Here is a 20,143-nt window from a genome sequence, read left to right as displayed (position 1 = left end):
CATGTGAGACCATATCAAAAGTCTTACTAAAGTCAAGATATAGCACGTCTACCGCTTCCTCCTCCTCCACGAGGCTTATTACCCTGTCAAAGGAAGCTATTAGGTTGGTCTGACAGGATTTGATCTTGAAGGGGATAGTGGTTTGATCAGTCAACGGTGAGGAAATGAGTCTTGCAGCAGCTGGCCAGCCTCCGCCCTGTCCCAGACCCATGCACCTGGATCAGAGCCTGCTGCCCCTTCCCCGTGTCGTCGAGAGGGAAAATGTGGAAGCGGCAGGCGAGCCAGCAGCTCTTTCCCCCGGAGGGATTTGGAGCAGAGGGGCGCTGCTGGCTCAGTAGATGAGGGAAATCTTTGATCACGTTGTGCTGACTCCCTTTAGAGCCCCTTTGCAGCTGGGCTGCCCCGCTGAGATGTGCTAAATATGCCTCGCTGTTAACATCCGCATGGCTGGATTGAGGGTGGAAGGAAAGCACAGGGCAGCTCTGCTTGAGAGTGGGGGCTAGATGGATTAACTGGTAGGCTGGCTCCTGTCCCCTATCGGCCAAGCTTAGGGTGCTGGAATATGGACATGGAAGTGGGAGGAGTCCAGCAGAGCCATGGATGGGGAAGGACTTGGGTTTGTGAGCTCTGCGGCAAAGCGGCTTATCCTGACTGGCTTCCAGGTAACGCAGTTCAGCTCACCTCCCTGCTCTCTTCCATTGTCATGGGTGTGAAATAGAAGCAGCCACCCTCCTTGCCTGATGACTCTCTCCCAGGGGCAGGGCTCCAGGAATAGTCTGTCAGGAGAACACAGGGAGCCACCCTGGCCAACAAAGAGCAGGCGAGACCCAGAAAGGCAGGGAGCTCGCACCTGCTGACACAGCAGGGCAGCAGCAAGGTTGCAGGGACTGTTAGCTCTAGGGACTGCTGCCATGATCTCCCTGCTGCGTTGAGCAATGGGACTAGGGTTGGTCCCATAATGGGGAGGTCTTTGGCTGAAAGAACTCAAAATACTCCCAACTAACTCTTGCTACCCCAAACCTTGTCTTATATCCATGATTAGAGAGCCCGGCCGAATGGTTAGAGTAGGGGGTGGAGCCAGAAGCCCTGTGCCACTGAACCTACGACCTCAGCAAAGTCACTTAATCTCTCTAACGCCATTTCCATCTCTGTAAAACGGGACCGGTACCACGACCACGGAGGCTGGGGCTACTCAAGTCATGTGTCAATTATATCCTGGAGAAGTACACAGACAGGATCCCATTTAATTTTATAATTGCAACAAACATCTAATAACGAGAATGGGTCAAATGTTTTCATTTCAAATGCTTTTGACACAAAAATGCTTTTTTGTTGAAAATGAAAATTTTCATGGACAATTTATTATTTTCCCCAAGTTATTCCATTTTTTTTTTAAACAACTGATTTTTTCCCAGTCCTTCCCCAGAGATGCTAGTTTGGGGGGTATGAAGCTGGGAATGGGTGACAGGGGATGGATCGCTTGATGGTCACCTGTTCTGTTCATTCCCTCTGGGGCACCTGGCAGTGGCCGCTGTCGGAAGACAGGACACTGGGCTAGATGGACCCTTGGTCTGACCCAGTAGGGCCAGTCTCATGTTGTTACGAGAGAAAGGCAAAGCATTCGTATTTAGAGATGGAGCGCGCTGAGGGACAGATGCTAAGTGAGATTAGGCTGGATGGCAAGTCAGTGGTGGAGCCAGGAGCGACTCACCACTAGACAACAGGCCTGGGCCCAGATCCTCAATGGGAGTTGGAGGCCTAATACCTTTGAGGATCTGAGCCCCTGTGCTTATGAAAGAGAGAGAGCTGGAAAGTGCCACTTGAAAGCAGCTTCTCCCACATCATTTATGACCCTAAACTGCCTCTGCTCTCCCTTGGCCTCTCCGAGCAGCAGCTTAGCAATGGGAAGAGAAGTTCAAAGGTAGGGATCCAGGTGAAACCCCCCCAAATTAGCCACTGGGTCTCTGAATAAATAGGATCTCAGGGTTGGAGGGGACCTCAGGAGGTATCTAGTCCCACCCCCTGCTCAAAGCAGGACCAATCCCCAGACAGATTTTGCCCCAGATCCCTAAGTGGCCCCCTCAAGGATTGAGCTCACAAGCCTGGGGTTAGCAGGCCAATGCTCAAACCACTGAGCTATCCCCCATAGTGCATGTGTGGACTAATGGCTCCTGCCTATGATGCCACTTCTCCCCCTCTCCCCAGTGCAGGGTAAAGGGAGGCAACCAGCAAGGGATTAGCTAGTGTGGAGGGAGTCTGCCTCCCCCAGGACCCCTGAAGGGTTGGCTCAGCTAAGAATGATTTGGCCTAAGTTACACACAAATAAAGCTGAGCCCAGGCCTGACCAATCACACCGGGAGGTGCACCTAGTAATAAACCACTGATTGAGCAGCCTGGAGCGTCAGGAAGAGACTCCCTTGAGGGACACTTTCCTGATGGGGGAAGAGTCATTCCCAGCCTTCATGTATTTCAGCAGCCGTGTGACATGGAGAAATTGGGCCATTAAGCTTCATTTGGAGATGTAGTTACTGCAAGAAACTTAGCCGAATGTCTGCATGGTTTATTTTGATAAACTGCTTGGTGCCACGGAGCAAGGAAGAGCTGGTGACAGGGGAACTCACGAGCCCATGCGTCAGCTGTGTCTAATGAGGAACATGGTAGGGAGACAGCAGGATGCAGGAGAGGTTGGTTCACTTCCCAGCTCTGCTACAGACTCCCTTGTGTAACCCTGGGCAAATCACTTAATCTCTTTGGAGCTCGGTTCTCTCTTACTATGGCTACGGAGCAAGGCCCTCCCACTTGGAAAGCATGGGTAACGCCAGTTCACTGGTGGAAGGTGACAAAGCAAGACTGGAGGCAGATTTCAATGGAGCAGCTGCTACAGAAGGGAGTGAATGGAAGGGGTTTCATTAGGCATGGTTCTGTGTAACAACCTGGAGCGAGAAAGGGTGCGTCTACACTGCAAAACAAACCCCGTGACAGTAAATCTCAGAGCCTGAGTCAGTTGACGCAGGCTCACGCTACAGGGTTAAAAATAACAGTGTCGATGCAGGGGTGCAGGCTCGGAAACCCTCCCCCATCCCAGATTTCAGACCCTGGGCTCCAGCCCGAGCTCCAACATCTACATGGCTATATTTAGCCCCGTAGCACGAACCTGAATCATCTGCCTGGCTCTGAGGCTCACTGTCACAGGTCTTCTCTTGCAGCGTAGACGTACCCTTACTCAGCAGGGTTTCATATTACAGGGCTCAGGCTGCTATGGCTAATCTCGGGTTCCTAGGTCTCCCCACCTCCCACGGCACTGGTGTGGTATTGGGCCCACGTCTTCCTTTTACAGCCACCTTCCACCCGCAACACGCTGGCTGCTTTGCTTTTGAGCTCTGTCCTCCTCTGCCAGGCCAGGGCTAACTCAGCATTGGGGCATGATACAGGGGCCACTCGCTGACACAACCCAGGCTTCAAAGATTCGGAGTCAGGTCTGCAAAAAGCCAAGGCTTAAACCCCCCAACTTTTAACAATAGTTGGGGGGGGTTCTCTTTCGTTTCCTAGTTTGGGCTCCTTCGGGGACATCCTGTTTGAGAGGCTTTTTCCCATGTGGGGGAGGAACTTGCTCTTACTTTCAATGAAAGCTGAGATTCTCACATGACTCCAGAAACTGGGGCTTTTAAGAAAAACACAAACCAGCACCAGAGCTGGCAACGCTGGGATGCTGTGGGCTCAGCGCGGTAGCTTCCCAGCTACAGGATCGGATCCCTTCATGGTCAGCGCCGCCTTCTGAACTGAGGCTTTGATCGGCTGAGACTCCCGAAGGACGAGGGGAGAGCCCACCCATCTCCTCCTGCTTGATCCAGCCACGCGCCTGATGGTCTTTATTCTAACCTCTCCACCCTGCCCAGGTTCTGAGTCAGTGATTTAAGTGCAGAGCACCTGGAGCTGAAGGTGGGTGGGAGCCTCAAAGCTGCACAGCAAAATCAATAGTGCGTTGTAATTTAACTAGAAAATGATAAAGGCGAGTAGAACATCACGGTCTACTGGCTCCAGGACACAGGAGTGGGAGTCAGTTCTGCTCTCAGCTCTGCCACTGATCTCAGACGTCACCTCCCCACTTCGTGCCTCACTTTCCCTCCTGCCCTTCATCTGCCCAGGATATTTAGACTGAAAGCTCTTGAGGGTAAAGACTCTCTCACCGTGTGTTTGAAGACTTGGCATAAGGGGCCCCTGACGGTGGCGGCAGCCTCTGAGTACTATTGTAATGCACACAATAAATAACGCCAAGCATAGAAGTGAAGGAGGAGGGAAATGTACGTTCGCTGGTACGGGTGTTACGGAACATTAGCAGCCAGGGAACAGAGCAGGGTTTTATTCTGGGCGATGGGGGAAATTATCACAAATAAATCTCTAGTCACATGGCACTGTCTCTGCTTTTGACCAGCTTGGGGCAGTCTGAGCACGTTTCTGGCCATCTCTGACCTTGAACGGGGGTCTCTGGTCCATAGGTCACCTGGCAAGGATGCCAGTGCTTCTCAGGAGAGTTAGCAGCTGCTCCTGCTGCATCCTCCAGCCCCAAACCCGCTGTGCCCTGCCAGCCCCCCTTCCCAAACAGAGGCACACCACAGCTGGGCGTTCGTGTAAATGACAAGTTTATTGACAAGGACAGAAGGTAAAGCTTTACCAAAAAGTGAACACATCAGAGTGGATCTGCGATACAATGGAATGGCATCGACACTGAGCAATGCTCCTTGCCTGCCCTGGGGCTCCCCTTCCCACAGCCCACGCTTCACGGCATGCAGACACACACACAGCACAGGCCCAGAAGAGACGCACAGACACCGCGGGGGGGAAGGAGTTCCGGGCAGGCGAGGGATTTGCTCAGGGTTTTGTTTAATGCTTTCCCGTGTTCAGGTTTTACAGAGGGTTTAACTGAGCAAGACTCGTGCCTTTATTCCCAGGGATCCTCCACCGCTTCTCCCAGGTCGGTGACCTAATCCGGTGCAGGCTCACTGAGCAGCAATCTCCATTAGCCAGCACCACAGCCAGGGGACTACGAGGCGCTGTGCAGAATCTGCCGTCCCTTGGCAGAGAGAACAGGGATTTCCCCTGCTGCCCCTCACACCTCGGCAGGACTCAGGCTTGCTCTGCCCACCCCCTCCCATGCACACAGCTGAACTCCACGGTGGAAACTTACGAGAGGCCGGGTGCTGCTTCCCAGCTTGGCTTCGAGGGGCGGCTCGAGAGAGGCACCCGCCTCCGCGCACCCGGCACTTTATCAATTACTGCTTGCAGCCCAGCTATCCTCAGGGCTTTGGACAACTAACCAAACAGCCAAGCTGGTGCATGCTCAAGTGCCCGGTTTCTATAACCCTGTCCCGCCTTCTGCCCAGCCAGGATTCAGGCTGCCAAACGATCTCTGCACCGAGGACGCAGCCCAGCTCATACAGCGAAGGATGCAGTTGCTCCCAATCTTCACTTCCCTGGCTGAGAACTGGCTTCAAGCCGAGTCTCCCTGCCATGGAACCACATTTCATCCTGCCCGTGACCTGGCCTACCCTCGCTAGCCCCTTCCCTTCCCCCTTATTCTCCAGGTCCACCGTTACAGTCCCGTTCTCTATCCCCAGACTCACATGCATCACACAGGTGATCCCCACCTGGTCTTGGGTTCAAGAGCACAGGCTGAGGGTTGTATGTGGTCCCGTTAAGGGGGTCGCTTCACTCCTGGGGGAAGTGCTGTGCCAAGCATCAGCTGAGAGCAGTGGGGACTGCAGAAGCCGTTCTGGGGCTGGGTTGACACATCCAGCTATGTAGATGGACTAATGGATAGAGCCAAGCCAGCTGCTCTCCCTGCTTTTGTTTCACTGTTCATGGTGTCTGTTCCAGCACCTTGCCTGCGACAGGGAAACTCCCTGGCTGGCAGAAAGCCCAAACAGCTGCCCTCCACCCTGGGAGCCTGCTGCGTGAGCAGGAGCTGCAGCAGAGAGGAGTAAGGGAGCCTGTGTCCCCACGCCAGTGAGTTTCAGACACTAGGAACCCAAATGACCCTCAGTCTATTGCCTTTGGCACAGAAAGCCCAGCTCTGGTGACTGGGGATGGAGAGAACGAGCCTGTGAGATCACCTCACGTACAGCACCCACTGGCCCCTGCAGCAACAGGGTCATCCGGAGCTGAGGGTTTACGGGGCAGGAGATTGCACTCAAGACTCTCCCCCATCTCTAAATATTTTGGGTGTCACAAGTGAGGGGGGGAGGTGAGCTGCGACTCCCAATTAGCTTCTCGGCGACTCTCCTTTGCACCCCTGTATAATGGGCGCTTTCTCCTCAGCAACTTTTGATGGCAAGCTTTCCAGGACTCCGGACGAAAAGGCTTTCCAAAGCCAGGGGCAACTTGCCTGGCAGTGCCAGTGCCCGCAGGTGTAAGGGGGGCGAGGAGGGGCTTGGACTCCTCCAGCGAATTTAACCCAAAGCGCATAGCCAGATGCTGCAGTGTCCTCCAGCTTTTGCACTCACACCTCAGCAAGCAAGCGCTCGAGGATGCTCCCAGAGAACTGTAGGCAAAGTGGCTGTGACCATCCTCTGCCAGGATTCAGATTTACCACACAGGACAGCAGCTGGAGCCAGGCAGAACCCAACTCAGCTAGCTGAAGCTGACCCAGCGGGAGGACGGCAGACAGGCTGTCGCAGGAAGACACAGGGAATGAGCGGGAAAGGGGGAAAAAAAGGCAATGCCTGCACCCCACGCTCTGCCAAGAGCCTTGCATTCCGGGAGTCAGACCTGCTGTTTCCTTCCTCGTTTTGCCATCAAACCAGACCCTGCCAGCTCCTGCTTCCCCATGCAATGAAGACCCACTTCCAAACCCCAGGACTGCAACCAGGCAAGACAGCTGGGGCACCGATTTTTGGGATGAGCATCCAGGCCCACAGCACAAGTACGACCCAAAGCCCCATCCAACCCAAGTAGATGCATCTTGGGTCCGAACTGGCTCTCTCCACACATCACTGGCTCCTCAAGGCTACGCTAGTCCTAGCTCACCGCGTTCCCTTGGATGTTTTCACTACTCCAGATCTGTTTTTTTGTCCTTTTTTTCATCTGGTTACAATACAAAAAAAAAACCCCAAACGTATAAAAAATATAAAATAATAAAGTGCAGTTTGTGTTTCTATGATGCCTTTGCCTTGTTTTAATGAACAAGAGACTTGTCTTTTTTGGGTTTGAAACGAGCCATATATTACAAAATATCAACTACGCCTAACGCGGTTTAGAAAACGCTAAACATTGGCACGAGCTGGAAAAGCCCACAAGAAAGAACGACAGAACAGTGGCGCTGGGGGGACACGGGAGTGGTTGAAGCAGTGGTTACAAAGTTTCCATGGACGCTAAAAATATCAAACAGTTGTTCCCTATATTATTATTAGCATGTGGATACTAATCGCTACCTTGGTTTCTCGGTGCATCTGTCTGAAATCCTACACATGAATACAGCTGCTTCCAGTTAGAGTTCTTTGCCTGCACCGATAACGGGAGGATCCGGAGTCTCCCTTCCTCCCGCTGCGGAGTGAGACATGGACCCATGCTGTTAGTTTTTCAAAATGCTGTCGTAGACCTGGTAGATGTACTGGGACACTTCAGGAGCCCGGCACTTCAGGGACAGCTAGGAGAGACGTGAAGCCGAGGTTAGTGTAAGAAGGCAGCAGATAACACACAGCCCATCTCTACTAGCTCGTTTGTTAATCCCTCAGGAGCCACTTCACTGCACTGGATCCAGACTCCACCCAGTCTAATACACAGCGAGGCTGCCACGATGCATCACCCGCTCAGCAAGGTGCCACGCGCACCAGTGGTGCTGCACACAGATGTCTAATAGAGAGTCAGTCTGGCCTAACATAGGTAGGCAAGGGCAGTTAACACTTTTCCATCCCCACCGTTCAAGTTCTTCTGCCCTAATGATTGTGCGCCTTGAGCTGGGTTGACTGAAGACCGAACCCAGGACCTTGTGGATCTCAAAGCCTGAGCCTCTATTTAATTAAAGCTAAAAGATCATGTGCCTTAACTCTGCTGCAGCAGCAGACTCAAACCTCAAGGGGTGACAAAGACCCATACTGTGTTAGCACAGGTTACCATTGTGTTTTCCAGGATACCAGGTTTTGGTTTTTTTTAAATTTACAGACAACTTCAAATATTTAATCCCACTTGCTGTCCCCCAAAGCTGTACCACCAAGGTGCTGAGTACTCCCACTCACGGAGGAAAAGCTAGCCAGTTTTGTGACAGAATTGTGGAAATGAGCAACAGAAGATAAATGGGACCCCACCCTTACGAATGCTTACTCCTTCACAGTCTGATTAATAGACTTGCACCAATGTTCAATGCGGGACCTGTACACTCCTGACAGTCCTATCCCGCAGGATCGGAATTCATACCACACTAAACCAAGATAATGCCAGTGGTATTCGGCGGGCGTAGGTCAATAACCTTGAGAGGTGCTTTCCCTTAAGGGCAATGCTAACCATCAAGCTGCCAGTTCCCAACAGCAGACCAGCTCGCAAATCAGAGCCCTGCTCGCACTCCTGTAGAACGAGGGAGCTTAACGCAAAGCCAAGCTCCCTTTTCGGTAGTACATTTTCAAAGATTTTAATTTTCTTTCCACACGAAGGGCCCCCCGGGGTGTGACTCGAGATTCTCAAACCAGGAGAGAGACTCCATCAGCAGCGAGGAGAATCTAAAACAATAAGCAGTAGGGAGGCAGGACAGTTAAAGGAAATAGCTACATGCGGCGTGTGGGACAAGCAGCGTTCTTGCCTTTGAGTGGCTGCCACAGAGGCCAGGCCAAGGAAATCTCCGAAATCTGGACAGCTGGTCTCTGCTTCAACAGCGCAGCATGGCATAAATCTAGTTTGTTTACTAGAGGGGGAGGCGGAAAGGCGGGGGTTGGGGAGAACTCTGGCAATGCTTTTGTGTTGATTTCTCTTGGCTAATTCGAGTGGTACCGATCTCGGCCAATAAATGCCTGCTGCTGAGTCAGCATTAAGCTAGCTCAGCGGGTCACTAACATAGCTGTGTCAGTGGTTTCCCAACTCCCCCCAGCTCAGCAGGAATTTCCTTTGGCGTTGAAATTAACAGGCCCTGCCCCAAATGAGCATGCTGGGAAGAAGCAGGCTCAGATTTGAGATAGCTTAAGAAAGGATGTGTGGCCTCTCCTCTCCCCCACCCCCAGCCCCGCCGAGAGCCGAAGGGTCTTACTGTGTAATTCGGGTTCCCAGGCTGGATACGTAGCTCAGCCAAGATCCAGATGCCGTTGGTGAGTTTCAGAGACTGGTAGAGCATGTCCTGGCCTTCCACATTCCTCTTGGCAATGGTGTAAACATTGTTGTTCTGCAGCTTACTGGAAACAGTGTCTTCAAATAGAAAAACACCTCTATTAAATCAAGTGTGCACACCAGACGCACAGAACTACACCCCCAAATGTCATCTGTGTTATCCTAGAACCTAGGAGCCCTAGTCACAGAGCACGGGCCCATTGTGCTAAGCAGTGTACAAAGAGCACGAGTGCACAGACGAAGAACTGGCAGCTGCACAAGACAGTGAGTCTACGGGGGAAGGCGCACATTGGAGAAGAGCAGATTTGGTCATAAGTGCTCCATCTCCCTGGAGACCTCCCTGTAGATTTGGGTCTCCCTCAGGGGTCACACTCCCACCTCCACGATCACACTACTCTAGGCAAGGCGAGAGTACAGCAAGGCCCGGGTCCCTTCCGTGAGCTGCAGATTCCTAAAAAAAGGCCCAGAACTTGGACAGGCTGATTTTGGACATCGTGCCCTGCACTTCCGAGCCAGAGGATGCTGCTAGGTAAGAACAAATGAGATCACTGCCTAAATCTCAACTTTGGCTTCTCAGTCATTAACACAATTCTCTGCACCCTGAATTCAAACCCTTTTCAGTGCCTTAGCGGGTGAGAGAAAACGCCTTTCCCGTCTGCCTCCCGGCACTGCGGCCGGGATGAGGTTTTTATACAATTTGTGACTGTAGCACTCGGGAGAGACGTATGATTTTACCTGCACATAAATATACGGCTGTAACCATTACACCTATTTCTCAGGCACCTTACAGAGAAACAGCAGCAGGGATCCATAATACACAGCATCCAAATCAATGGCCCACACCTGTGGAAGCCCAAACCCAATTTAAGGGAGGGGCTGGCTGTGGTCTTTCTGAGGCCAGAGGGAAGAAACTCTGGGCCATAGAGGCCAAGATATGAGCAGTGCCCCTGTAAGTCTCATTCCTAAAGCCACACAATCTGCTGACCTAGGAAAGCAAGTTCAGTACACAAGAATGGAAGAATGGCCATACTGGGTCAAGACCATGCTCCATTCCTGCCCAGCGTCCTCTCTCCAACAGCGGCCAGGACTGGAGCTTCGGGGGCAATGGCCAGAACAGGGTAATTTTGGAGTGATCCACTCCTCTCGTCCGCTCCCAGCTTTTGATAGTCAGGGGATTCTTGAGATAACCACAAATGTCCCTTGAGGTCCCAGCCACTCCTGGCTGTGGGCTCCTGGGGTAATTTCCTGGCTTACGGCGGTAAGTTCAGCTGATGTTCTATCTACTAGTTCACCAGGTGGCTCTTGTGTTCCAGCCAACTCCCGGTTGGCTTGAAGATGTTGCCACAAAGTGGGACTGGAACTCACGCGGCACCAGGCTGCCAGTCCTTTTGCTCCAATCATTAGACCACATGGTCCCCCTGCTGCATATTAGCTGAGGGCGCAATTATTCACAGGCTCAGGAAATTCAGGAAAGGGAGGAACAAGGATGTGGCCTGTGTTCCCAGAATCGCCTTCCTGAGCAAAAGGGAGATAGACGCTCCTCAAGCAACACATGCTGGGGAGCCTTCTGATGCCTGTTTTGAAAACCCAGCTCCTTCCTTTGCTCCAAAACCGTTACAAGTGTTTACCGCACAGGTGAGCTGAAGGCACTCGGCTGATTAGAGCATGGCATTTTCAACTCGCCCACTAGAGAGAGCAGAAGGAAAATTCAATAGCCTCTATTTCCAGCCTCACAAATTCAACAGCTCCCTTGTGCCAGTGCATCCTACAGGTGAGGATGAGTGCGTGTGTGGGAAACGAATGGGCTGGGCTGTGTCGAACCCTGGCCAGTAGCTTGTACTTCCCACAGCAATCAGGAAGATGGAGAGGAAAATGCAAACTTGGCTGCAAGCAGCGGGGAAGACCCAGCGTGCCCTTTGGAACCAGTGGCAAATAAACCTGAAGGCAGGCAGGCAGAGGGCACTGGCCCAGAAAGCTCACTACATGACAAGGGATGGCGTGGGGGCAGGACAGTACACCATCCACACAGGGAGTGCGCACCCGACCAGCCAGCGCCGTCCGTCGCCCACGTTCACGAACACTAAACTCCAGAGCGCCACACAAAGGTTTTGTTTAAAGAATGGAAGCGATTAAGTCAGCGCAGGAGCAGAGGGATCAAAACAGGAGCATCTGAGCCTCAATCCATACAGCAGAGAGCAGGGAAGGGGTCTGACTTCTCATGCTGCGATCTCGCCCTGGAGCAGCTGCCTTTCTTCCTCCACTTAGCCAGCAGGTGGGGGCCGCAGCTGAGTTGTGGCAGCATCGATGACCCCTGAAGAGCGGCGCGGCTCTCCCCACAGCATGGGAACGTTGGGTTCAGGCTTTACTCAGTGAAGACCAGCACCTGGACTAACCCCTGAAGGCTCTGGAACAGCGATTGGCAGAGGATGGGCCGGGTTCATGCGGCTAACGACCCGGACAGTCAGGTTTGGGTTTTCCTCTCTTCCTTGGTTACTATGGAAACTAGGAGAGGCAAGTAACTTCTCCTCCTCCCCTATACGAAGGGCCCCCAGGGTGAGGAAAAGATGCAGGGCAAAACAGTCTGCTCCTAAGCGCAAATGGAGCCGGAACAGGCACAGAGGGGCTCTGTTACAAGCCACATCAGCTGACAATTGTGCTGGGCACAGACTGGCCCCTGCCAGGGATCAGGATTCGACCAACACACTTCTTTCTTGTGCAGCCTAAGCAGATTGCCACACAGAAAAACCTGCAGAGGACCCAAAAGGCAAAGATCTATTAACGGTGGGGATGCCACAATGGGCAGTTGGTCCTGTCTGAAAGGAACATCAACCACATATTAGTTGCAACTTCGGGGTAGATTCGCTTCCCATGTGGAATGGAATGGGTCCCGTTTAAACCCTTACATCTGGCAGCGTGCAGGTTCAAAGCGCACACAGCGGCAGAGTACCGGCGCTATAGCGTCCCATACCTTCGCTCCAGTGACATTAATGATGGTTGCTACCAATACATCACAGAGGGCGAGGCGCCTCCTTGCACGAGATTGGCACCCTGAGAGCCTGGATTCCGTCAGTGCAAACTAAAGGCTCTGACCCCCAGCAGGGGCACTGAATCTAATCGCAATTGGAGCCCTTGAGTCTAAAGTGTGGACCTGCTGAGAAGCATTTATTGGTCTCTTACTAGGAGCAAGCCTTGAAGATGCGAGAGAATTGCTAATTTGGCCAAGCGCGTTGTTTCCAGACGGGGAAAGTGGAGCTGAGCGGTCCAAGGTGATGCCTGTCCAAGATCACACAAGAAGACAGAGCTGGGGTTAGAACTCCCAGTCTCCTGCTTTTGCTGTCTTGGAAGCTCGTCATAAGATCACTGGACACAGAAGCCATCAGGTGACTCAACCACTTATAACAATCCAACGCAGTGACAACACAAGCCAAGCGTGCTGGGGCTTGGATTGTCACTTGAATATTTCTGCCTCTGTCTCTATTAACACAGACTTCAGGATACACACACTGGAGAGCAAGTGTCATTTCCAATTCCCTCCCATCCCCAGGTAGCAGCTCCAGCCACTTCTCTGTGAGCAAGTCTAAACCAATGTCAGTTTCTCCAAGATCGGGCAGCGTCGCTAGGCAACAGTGCCAGGCAGTGCCTTGCTCAAGCAGGACAGTTAATGCCATGCGACAGCGCTGCCTTTATAAACAGACATTTGCTGGGAGCTGGGAGATCATCCTTGTGCTATGTGTTTATCAGCGAGAGGAACGGCAAAGCCTCGGTTAATTACCACACGGTACAAGCAGAAGCTTGTCAAAAGCCTATGCTGACGGTGGGCAGAGTCCCTTCTCTGCACCTACAGGACCCGATGACAGTGCAAACCAATCTGAAGAATTTATGGTTCCTTTAGCAGCGCAGGATAAGCTGCATCTGTTCTCAATATGCAACTTCAAATAGGATTTTGTGAGGAGTTGTTTTTTTTTAAAAACGTTTGCCTTCTATACAGACAGGGTTATTTTTAATTGAATTTTTAGATTAAAAAGATATGACAGAAGGAGTTTTCCTTCCGGGGGAACCTCTCAAATACATAACAGACACAGCCAGCCACCTTTCGCATGCCCTGCATACTTCTGCCCATACTTTTTAATGACAAATTACCGTTGTCGGATTTTTGGGGGGGGGGGGGGGAGGGAAAGGGGGGAGGAAAGGATGAGATGCCAGTTGCTAATTAAGGCCTCCATCCTGCAAAGACTTGCTTTACATTGCAAGCAGTTGCAATGGTTTCTATGGACCACTTGCTTGTGTAAAGTTAAGCACACGCATAAGTCTTTGCAGAATCAGGGCCTAATTTTATAAAGGGAAAACAAGATTAATAGACCATGCTCAAAAATATGTGAACTGTGCATTTTGTAACACAGGGAATTCACACACACTGAACCAGATTGCTAATCACATCTAACTAGGTCCCGGATACAGGATCACATATATGAAGCTTTGCCATTTACTTATTGAGATGGGCCTTTTTCTGAGTTCAGAGCTCTCGGTACCATTCAGCAGCGAACAGTGGAAATCAGCAAACAAAACCTAGTTATTTTGTCAGCAGTCGTGCGACCCTCAAATGCCTCCCTGTGCTTCTAGCGACATCTGACAGAGTCTGTGTAGCAAGTGAAGAGATGGGTTCAAGCAGAAGGTGCATCTGCAAACCTTGCCTGATCCCATCGTGAAGCATCACAGTCATTTCCAACTGATGGCAGAAGCACAGGGCTTTGACTTCAGCTGCATGATCAAGGAGAAGCTTGGCTGTGAAGGAGACAATGCTTAAAACACACAAGCAACCTCATAGTGGGAATGCGGGGAGTTGCCAGACAAGGGCATGCATGCTCGTTTCTGAGTTTGCTCCAGCATGAAAGTCTCTTTCTACTTTAGAAAGCCAGGGATGGGTTAAGATATTAACAATAATCCTGGAATCTCTTAGCTAATCACGGTCTTAACTTGTGCATCTTTACGGAGACAGAAGATTCTGCATCATTTCAGTCGAGACATTCTGGATTGGCCAAGAGATTGCAAATGTAGCAGCTGCCTGGCTTCAGCCCTCTTTATAGATGTGTCTGAATGCCGTGCTGCTGGAGGTGCCGGACTGGTGAGCAGCCTAGGTGGCTGAAATCCTATTTGGCCATGGAACAAGGCAGCAGTGTCAGCTTCCCACTGCTCACGGGGTTTAATTCTGACATGGAGGAGCCCACCTTTAAGGTTGGGGGGGGGGAGGGTGTTCCATACCCATTCAATAACTGGCCTCTCTGCTCCGAGTGCCAGCAAAAGCACCAGCTGGACATTTGGTGGTGGTGAGGAGTTTGTTTATAATGTGGACATCTGTCCTCCGGGAAATGGACTGAGACCCACCAATCCATTAGAGAGACCCCTGAGCAGGCAGATGGTAACTACCTTCCATACCAATATGGGCTGCCACTAAATCAAAGCTTGAGGCGAAAAGTGCCCTGAGTCAGATTGTCAAGGGTATTTAGGTACCTAACGATCAGATGGGAGCCTAGCAAGGTGTACAAAATGCCTATGTGAGTTAGACACCTAACCTGCTTCTGTAGATTCTACTAGTGCCTATCTACATTTTTAGGTGCTAAACCACTCTGGAAAATCTGGCCCCATGTCCCACGCACTGTCCAATCCCCACTTGTCCCTCATTTGTACAGTGGGAGGTCAGGAGTCTGTGGAAGGAGAACAACATGTATGAGGCACTGAGTTGACCTGTACTCTGTTCTTATTGGATAAAAACTTGCTCTGAGACAGCTCAGCACCTCCTCTTTGCTATTCATAATCCTGGGGAGGACCCCACTCTGTTGGCAAGGAACCATGTGACTCCACAAATTTTAACTGCATAGGACCAAAGAATCTGGGCTGGGGAAGAGCATCGCCCACAACCAGCAAAAGGAGCTGAGACCAGTGACGGAACGTGGACCTGTTTGTGCAGGAAAGGTCCTGCCCGCGAGGAAGGGTCCCTCCTTTAGAAGGGCGGCTGTATTTCACCCCGCATACGGAGAACTAGGGCCAGATTTTCAAAATTGCTGCGTGCCCAGCTCCTTCCCTCGGAGAGCAATGGAAATCTGGTTGTTTCATTTAGGTGCGCCAATGGAAGCTGAAATCTTTTGAAAATCTGTCTTGTTCTTTGAACAGATTTATCACACCGACTCTGGTGCCAGAAGTAGCTTCACTGTATTCAAACCTCTCTTGGCAGCAGTGGGGCTGGAGTGGACTAGGAAAGCCACTTTAGACGAAGGAACAATCTTATTTTCTTCCCAGTACATTACATACAAAGCACAGAACTGTGGTGACTAAGAGACCAAACGCATTCTTTAGATTAAGCCCAAGTGTTAAAGTGCAAACCAGCGAACGGTTTCATTTGTATGTCAAGGGTCGGGTGAAGAGCAGCAAACAAAAGCCAGGGATTGTATGGGAAAATAATAGAAATATACTGAGATATTAATAAAAAACACACTCGACTGAGAATAATGGGACTGTCATTCCATCCCAGGGTTCTGGTGACACCGATAAAGCAGCAGGGCAAATAAGGTTATCAGAACTGCTCAAGAGAAAGGCAGCACGATTACGTACAGCCAGACTGGCATTATTCTTTAATTGTATTTGTGTGCGTACACACACAATTCCCATTGTGGAAGGGTTTTAAGAACAGGTTGGACAAACGCCTGCCAGGGATGGTCTAGGTCTCCTTGGTCCTGCCTCAGCCCGGGGGATGGACTAAACCTCTTGAGGTCCCTTCCACCCCTACATGTTTATGATTCTATGACACACCTACAGACAATACGGCTCTTGTTTTATTTGAAGGGCTTGTCTGGACTAGGGTGTAAGGTGCGTTTTTAAAATGTATTAGCTAAAATATGCCGGCAGTCAGACTAGATAATATATAGCCCCTTTTGGCCTTAAAATCTATTAACATCTTTTAACTAACATGTTTTAAGAAATTCTAGTGTGAAAAAGGAAAATTGGATTTTAACATGCATTAGCTAGTGGAGGAGAATGTGCGTTTTGCAAAAAATTACCTAAGCTAAGTACACCTCTACCCCGATATAACACGGTCCTCGGGAGACAAAAAATCTCACCGCGTTATATCAAACTTGCTTTGCCTCCTCCCACCCCCTCCCCGGACCTTGTTCCCTGACTGCCCCTGCAGAGACCCCCCTTCTTAATCACCCCAGGACCTCACCCCCTAACCCCCCGCCAGGCACTCACTGGCAGTGGTGGGAAGCGGAGCAGCCTGGCCCCAGTCCGCTCCCACCCTGCCAGCTCCCAGCCGCGGTGCTCTGCTTCCTGCTGCCAGTGAGTGCAGGGAGGTTGGGGAAAGGACTCCCCCTGCACTCACCTGTGGCGGGAAGCAGAGCGCTGCAGCTGGGAGCTGGTGGAGTGGAGCAGGCTGGGGCCAGGTTGCTCCGCTTCTGCCGCTGCTAGTGAGTGTGGGGGAGGCGATCCCTTCCCCCAAGCCCCCTCCCTCAGGCAGCATATCTGGGGCCGGGGTGAGGGAAGCAGAGCGGGCTGCTCCCGGCCCTCCACTAATCTCCTGGGCCACTCTGGGACTGCGGGGTCCCCAAAAGTGCCCTCCCACAGCTCCTGCTCCCCAGACCCTGTGGAGGGTGGGGAGAGCCCCTGACCGCCCCTGAGACCGTCTGACTCGTATCGAAACCCTCGGCCTCGGCCTGGTCCGGCACTCTTAACATGCTGCTCAGAGCAGTGTGTCAGAGCTTTACCGTGTTATATGCGAACCCGCGTTGTAGAGGTGTACATTTATGAATTTGGTACCGTGCATACATGGCAGTAACGCTGACTGATGCTGGGAGCTTTGAACCTGTTTAATAGCATATCCAGATGGCAGCGCCGAAATCTCATGAGTAAGAATTTCAGTGCAGAACAGGACCCTGTACTGAAATCTTTATACACCTGTGGAGTTTCTAAACTTTGCCCCTCACTGCTCTGGAGGTCTCAGCTTTTTAAGCTCTTCTCGCCTTTTCAATGGATTTTCCCTGCCTTTTCACATGAGCAGAATAATCAAGGTACCAAAGTCTTAAATTAGCATAAAAGCCAGGAGATGAGAAAATTGAGGTTGTACCTTTAATCTTAACTCTGACCCCTTGTGTGTGTCCATGACAACAATCTTTAATTACACGATCACATGATTTCTCCGCTAAAATATCATAACTGTTTCCTTATGGCCTCAGATACATAAGCAGAACCTGAATGTATTTAAATATGAAATGCACCCGTACGTACACCTTAAATAGTAGATGAGTCCATGCATTCGCACCCTGGCCCAAATCTGCAGGCCAGTGCAGCAAGACCCACTGATTGCAATGGGACTCGCGAGGGCACTGTAGTCACTTGTGGGATTGGTGGCATAGGCCCAGATTTTTTAAAGTATTTAGATGTTGCTGCACTCAGCATTGCAATGCCTAACTGATTTAGGAGCCTAACTCGCTTTTTGGAAAATGAGGCATAGGCTTCTAGACCCTTGAGGCGTTGAAGCGCCGAGTGCAGCCTCTCCTAACCACCTTTACAAATCTGAGATTCAAGGGACAAAGTCACATCTAGCTCATCCTTAGGAGATAAGCATAGGATTGTTCTTTCCAGTACATTTTGCCCACAGATTCAGTAACATTTGAAATGTCTTTGTGTTTCGATCTCCCTTTTCTTTAAGGAAAAAGGATAAATAACCAGAGTTATTAGGCTAGAGGTGCTTTGAAATCTGACTGCTGTCCAGGGACAGACACACAATCCTGGATGTTCAGTAGAACACAGAGCCAGACAAGAAATTAGCAAGCTGCATCTCTGACTCAGTAAAAAACTGATCCCTGCTGTAAAGAGATTTATTTCTAATTTAAATGTCCCCTTATACAAATCGGCATTCCTCACTCAGCTGGATGGCAGGGCTTCTGGTATCATCTGTCTCCCTCTCTAGGTGCTGTGCTGGCATTTGTAAGATCTAAACAGTCATAAAGATGGAAGTGAAGGGTCTTCACGGTGAGAAGAAAGAATGCCAGGCAGCGTGCATTGATGGAGGGAAAACTGTTTTGATTAGCCCCCGCCTCAGCTCCTCAGGAGCCTCTGCACAATTGCCGGTGTGTTCGCTCCATCTGTCAAATGCCTGCTATAGCTCTGCCACTATATTTAAATAACCGGTTCCGCTGTGATTATGGCAGATCAGCTGGGAAATGGAGGTATTTTTAGCTCACAGCTCAATTCATGTTGTTGAACCGGAAATCAGCTAGACTGGAGAATGAATGTTGTCGTTAACAGGGTTCCTAGACTTGGAAGAGATCACACCACACTGTGGATTCAGGAATTAGCTATTTAAGTGGGTCTCATGGGATTCATATTGATTTACATTGACAAAGATGCCCTGGACACCTATCGAAAACTAGCAGCTGCTGGAAGCAGGGATCTGGGCTGAAGAGCAGCATCGCAGCAAATTTTGAATCATAGTCAACAGCCACTGAAATTCACAAGCTTGGTTCATGGCACGTGCTGCTCTGGCACAGCTGAAAGCTAGGACCAGGTCCCTAGAGCATGTCTGTCCCCATCTATGCCAAGGGTATGAAAGTTACACAGCTGCACTGTTCAGATTCCTCATAAGGAACATGGGAGAGCTGAAATTTACCGTGCAAGCTTTAATCTGCTGCTGGGGTCTCTTTGAGAAAAAGGCCAGGATAACGGAGGTAGATTGTTTAATCCATACACTCAGGGCAAGTACACACAGACTTCAGCATTGCAAGCCACTACCCTTAGAGGGAAGATTGGATGATGGCCAGAGGGAGCCTATAGTAAGGCCCTGTCTACACTAGGTTTTTAGCCAGGACCACCAGTGCAAACCCTTAGTGGAGACAAGATTTACACCAGTGCTGTGTGGTTTGCACTGGTGCAGCTTCCTCCAGTTTGACATCGCAAGGGTACAAATCATGCTGCACCGTGCATCAAGTCTGCACCTGTGTAGCCACAGCCTAACACTTGTTATTCCATGCCAAGCTCTCACCCTTTGGCACCCACTAGCTCTCAGCCTGCTTGGCTCTACGATCCAGGTGGTCAGTGCAGAAAATGGCTCCTGTAATTGCAGCAGGGACGAGGCATCAGCTCCGAAGACAAGAACAGAGGCGTCAGCTGATAAAAGCATTTGAAGGCTGTTTATCAGACATGACCCATTTTCCTCCCTAAACAAGCAGAAGAGGCTGGCAGATTCTGCACACACTGTAGCCTCCCTAGCGATGGATCACACTCAGACCGGCACCGCTTCCAAAGCTCTCGCTAAAAAAGACTGACAGGAGCTTCCTCTCTCTGAGCCCTGGTGATGGCTGCAGATAACACTGCAACAGAGCAACGTTATTACTCACATGGTGTGCAACCGCGCAGAAATCTAACGAGACTGGAGCGCTCCTGCATGCCCCTCCGCTGAGAGCTGGGCTTCATTACAATTCCAAGCAAGCCCAGGCACAAGGTCTGGCACATGGCTGGTAAAGCAGCCCAACAGGGAATGCTGCCAATTACTCTGCATCCTTTAATGACTCCCAGTCAAGGGGAACAGGTGGGTAAAGTGGAGAACGCACTGCAGTGCACAGGCTAATCACAACCAAGGGTCAGCTAGAAAGCTTGACAGTAGAGTATCCTACAATTAGAGACAGTGTGGTGGCCGCAAAATGGACCAGATGGCCCGTCGATGTACGTCGAGCAACCAGGAATTAAACTACCTATTCCTCCCAGACAGACAGATCCACTGCAGCTATGGTTTACAGTGGGTGAAAGAACTAGTTTCTGGAAGTCTCGTCAGAAATAAAGCCACCTGCTG

General features: G+C 50.9%; 1 protein-coding gene across 7 annotated transcripts in view; it reads right to left on the bottom strand.

The window, feature by feature from the left end:
• Window positions 1-4,623: 4,623 nt before the first annotated feature.
• AP2B1 (adaptor related protein complex 2 subunit beta 1) overlaps window positions 4,624-20,143 on the bottom strand; it is a 108,115-nt gene continuing 92,595 nt past the window's right edge. For all 7 annotated transcript variants that reach the window (XM_044993264.1, XM_044993267.1, XM_044993263.1 and 4 more), the window contains 2 exons: window positions 9,230-9,384; window positions 4,624-7,642 (listed from right to left, as the gene is read on the bottom strand). In XM_044993264.1, the coding sequence (XP_044849199.1) occupies window positions 7,568-7,642; window positions 9,230-9,384 (230 nt within the window). In that variant the 3' untranslated portion in view covers window positions 4,624-7,567. The remainder of the gene's footprint in view (window positions 7,643-9,229; window positions 9,385-20,143) is intronic.

This window comes from Mauremys mutica, chromosome 19, assembly GCF_020497125.1.
Source record: "Mauremys mutica isolate MM-2020 ecotype Southern chromosome 19, ASM2049712v1, whole genome shotgun sequence".
Lineage (NCBI taxonomy): Eukaryota > Metazoa > Chordata > Testudines > Geoemydidae > Mauremys > Mauremys mutica.
Note: the sequence above shows the minus strand (reverse complement) of the source record. Positions and strands in the feature narration are given on the sequence as shown.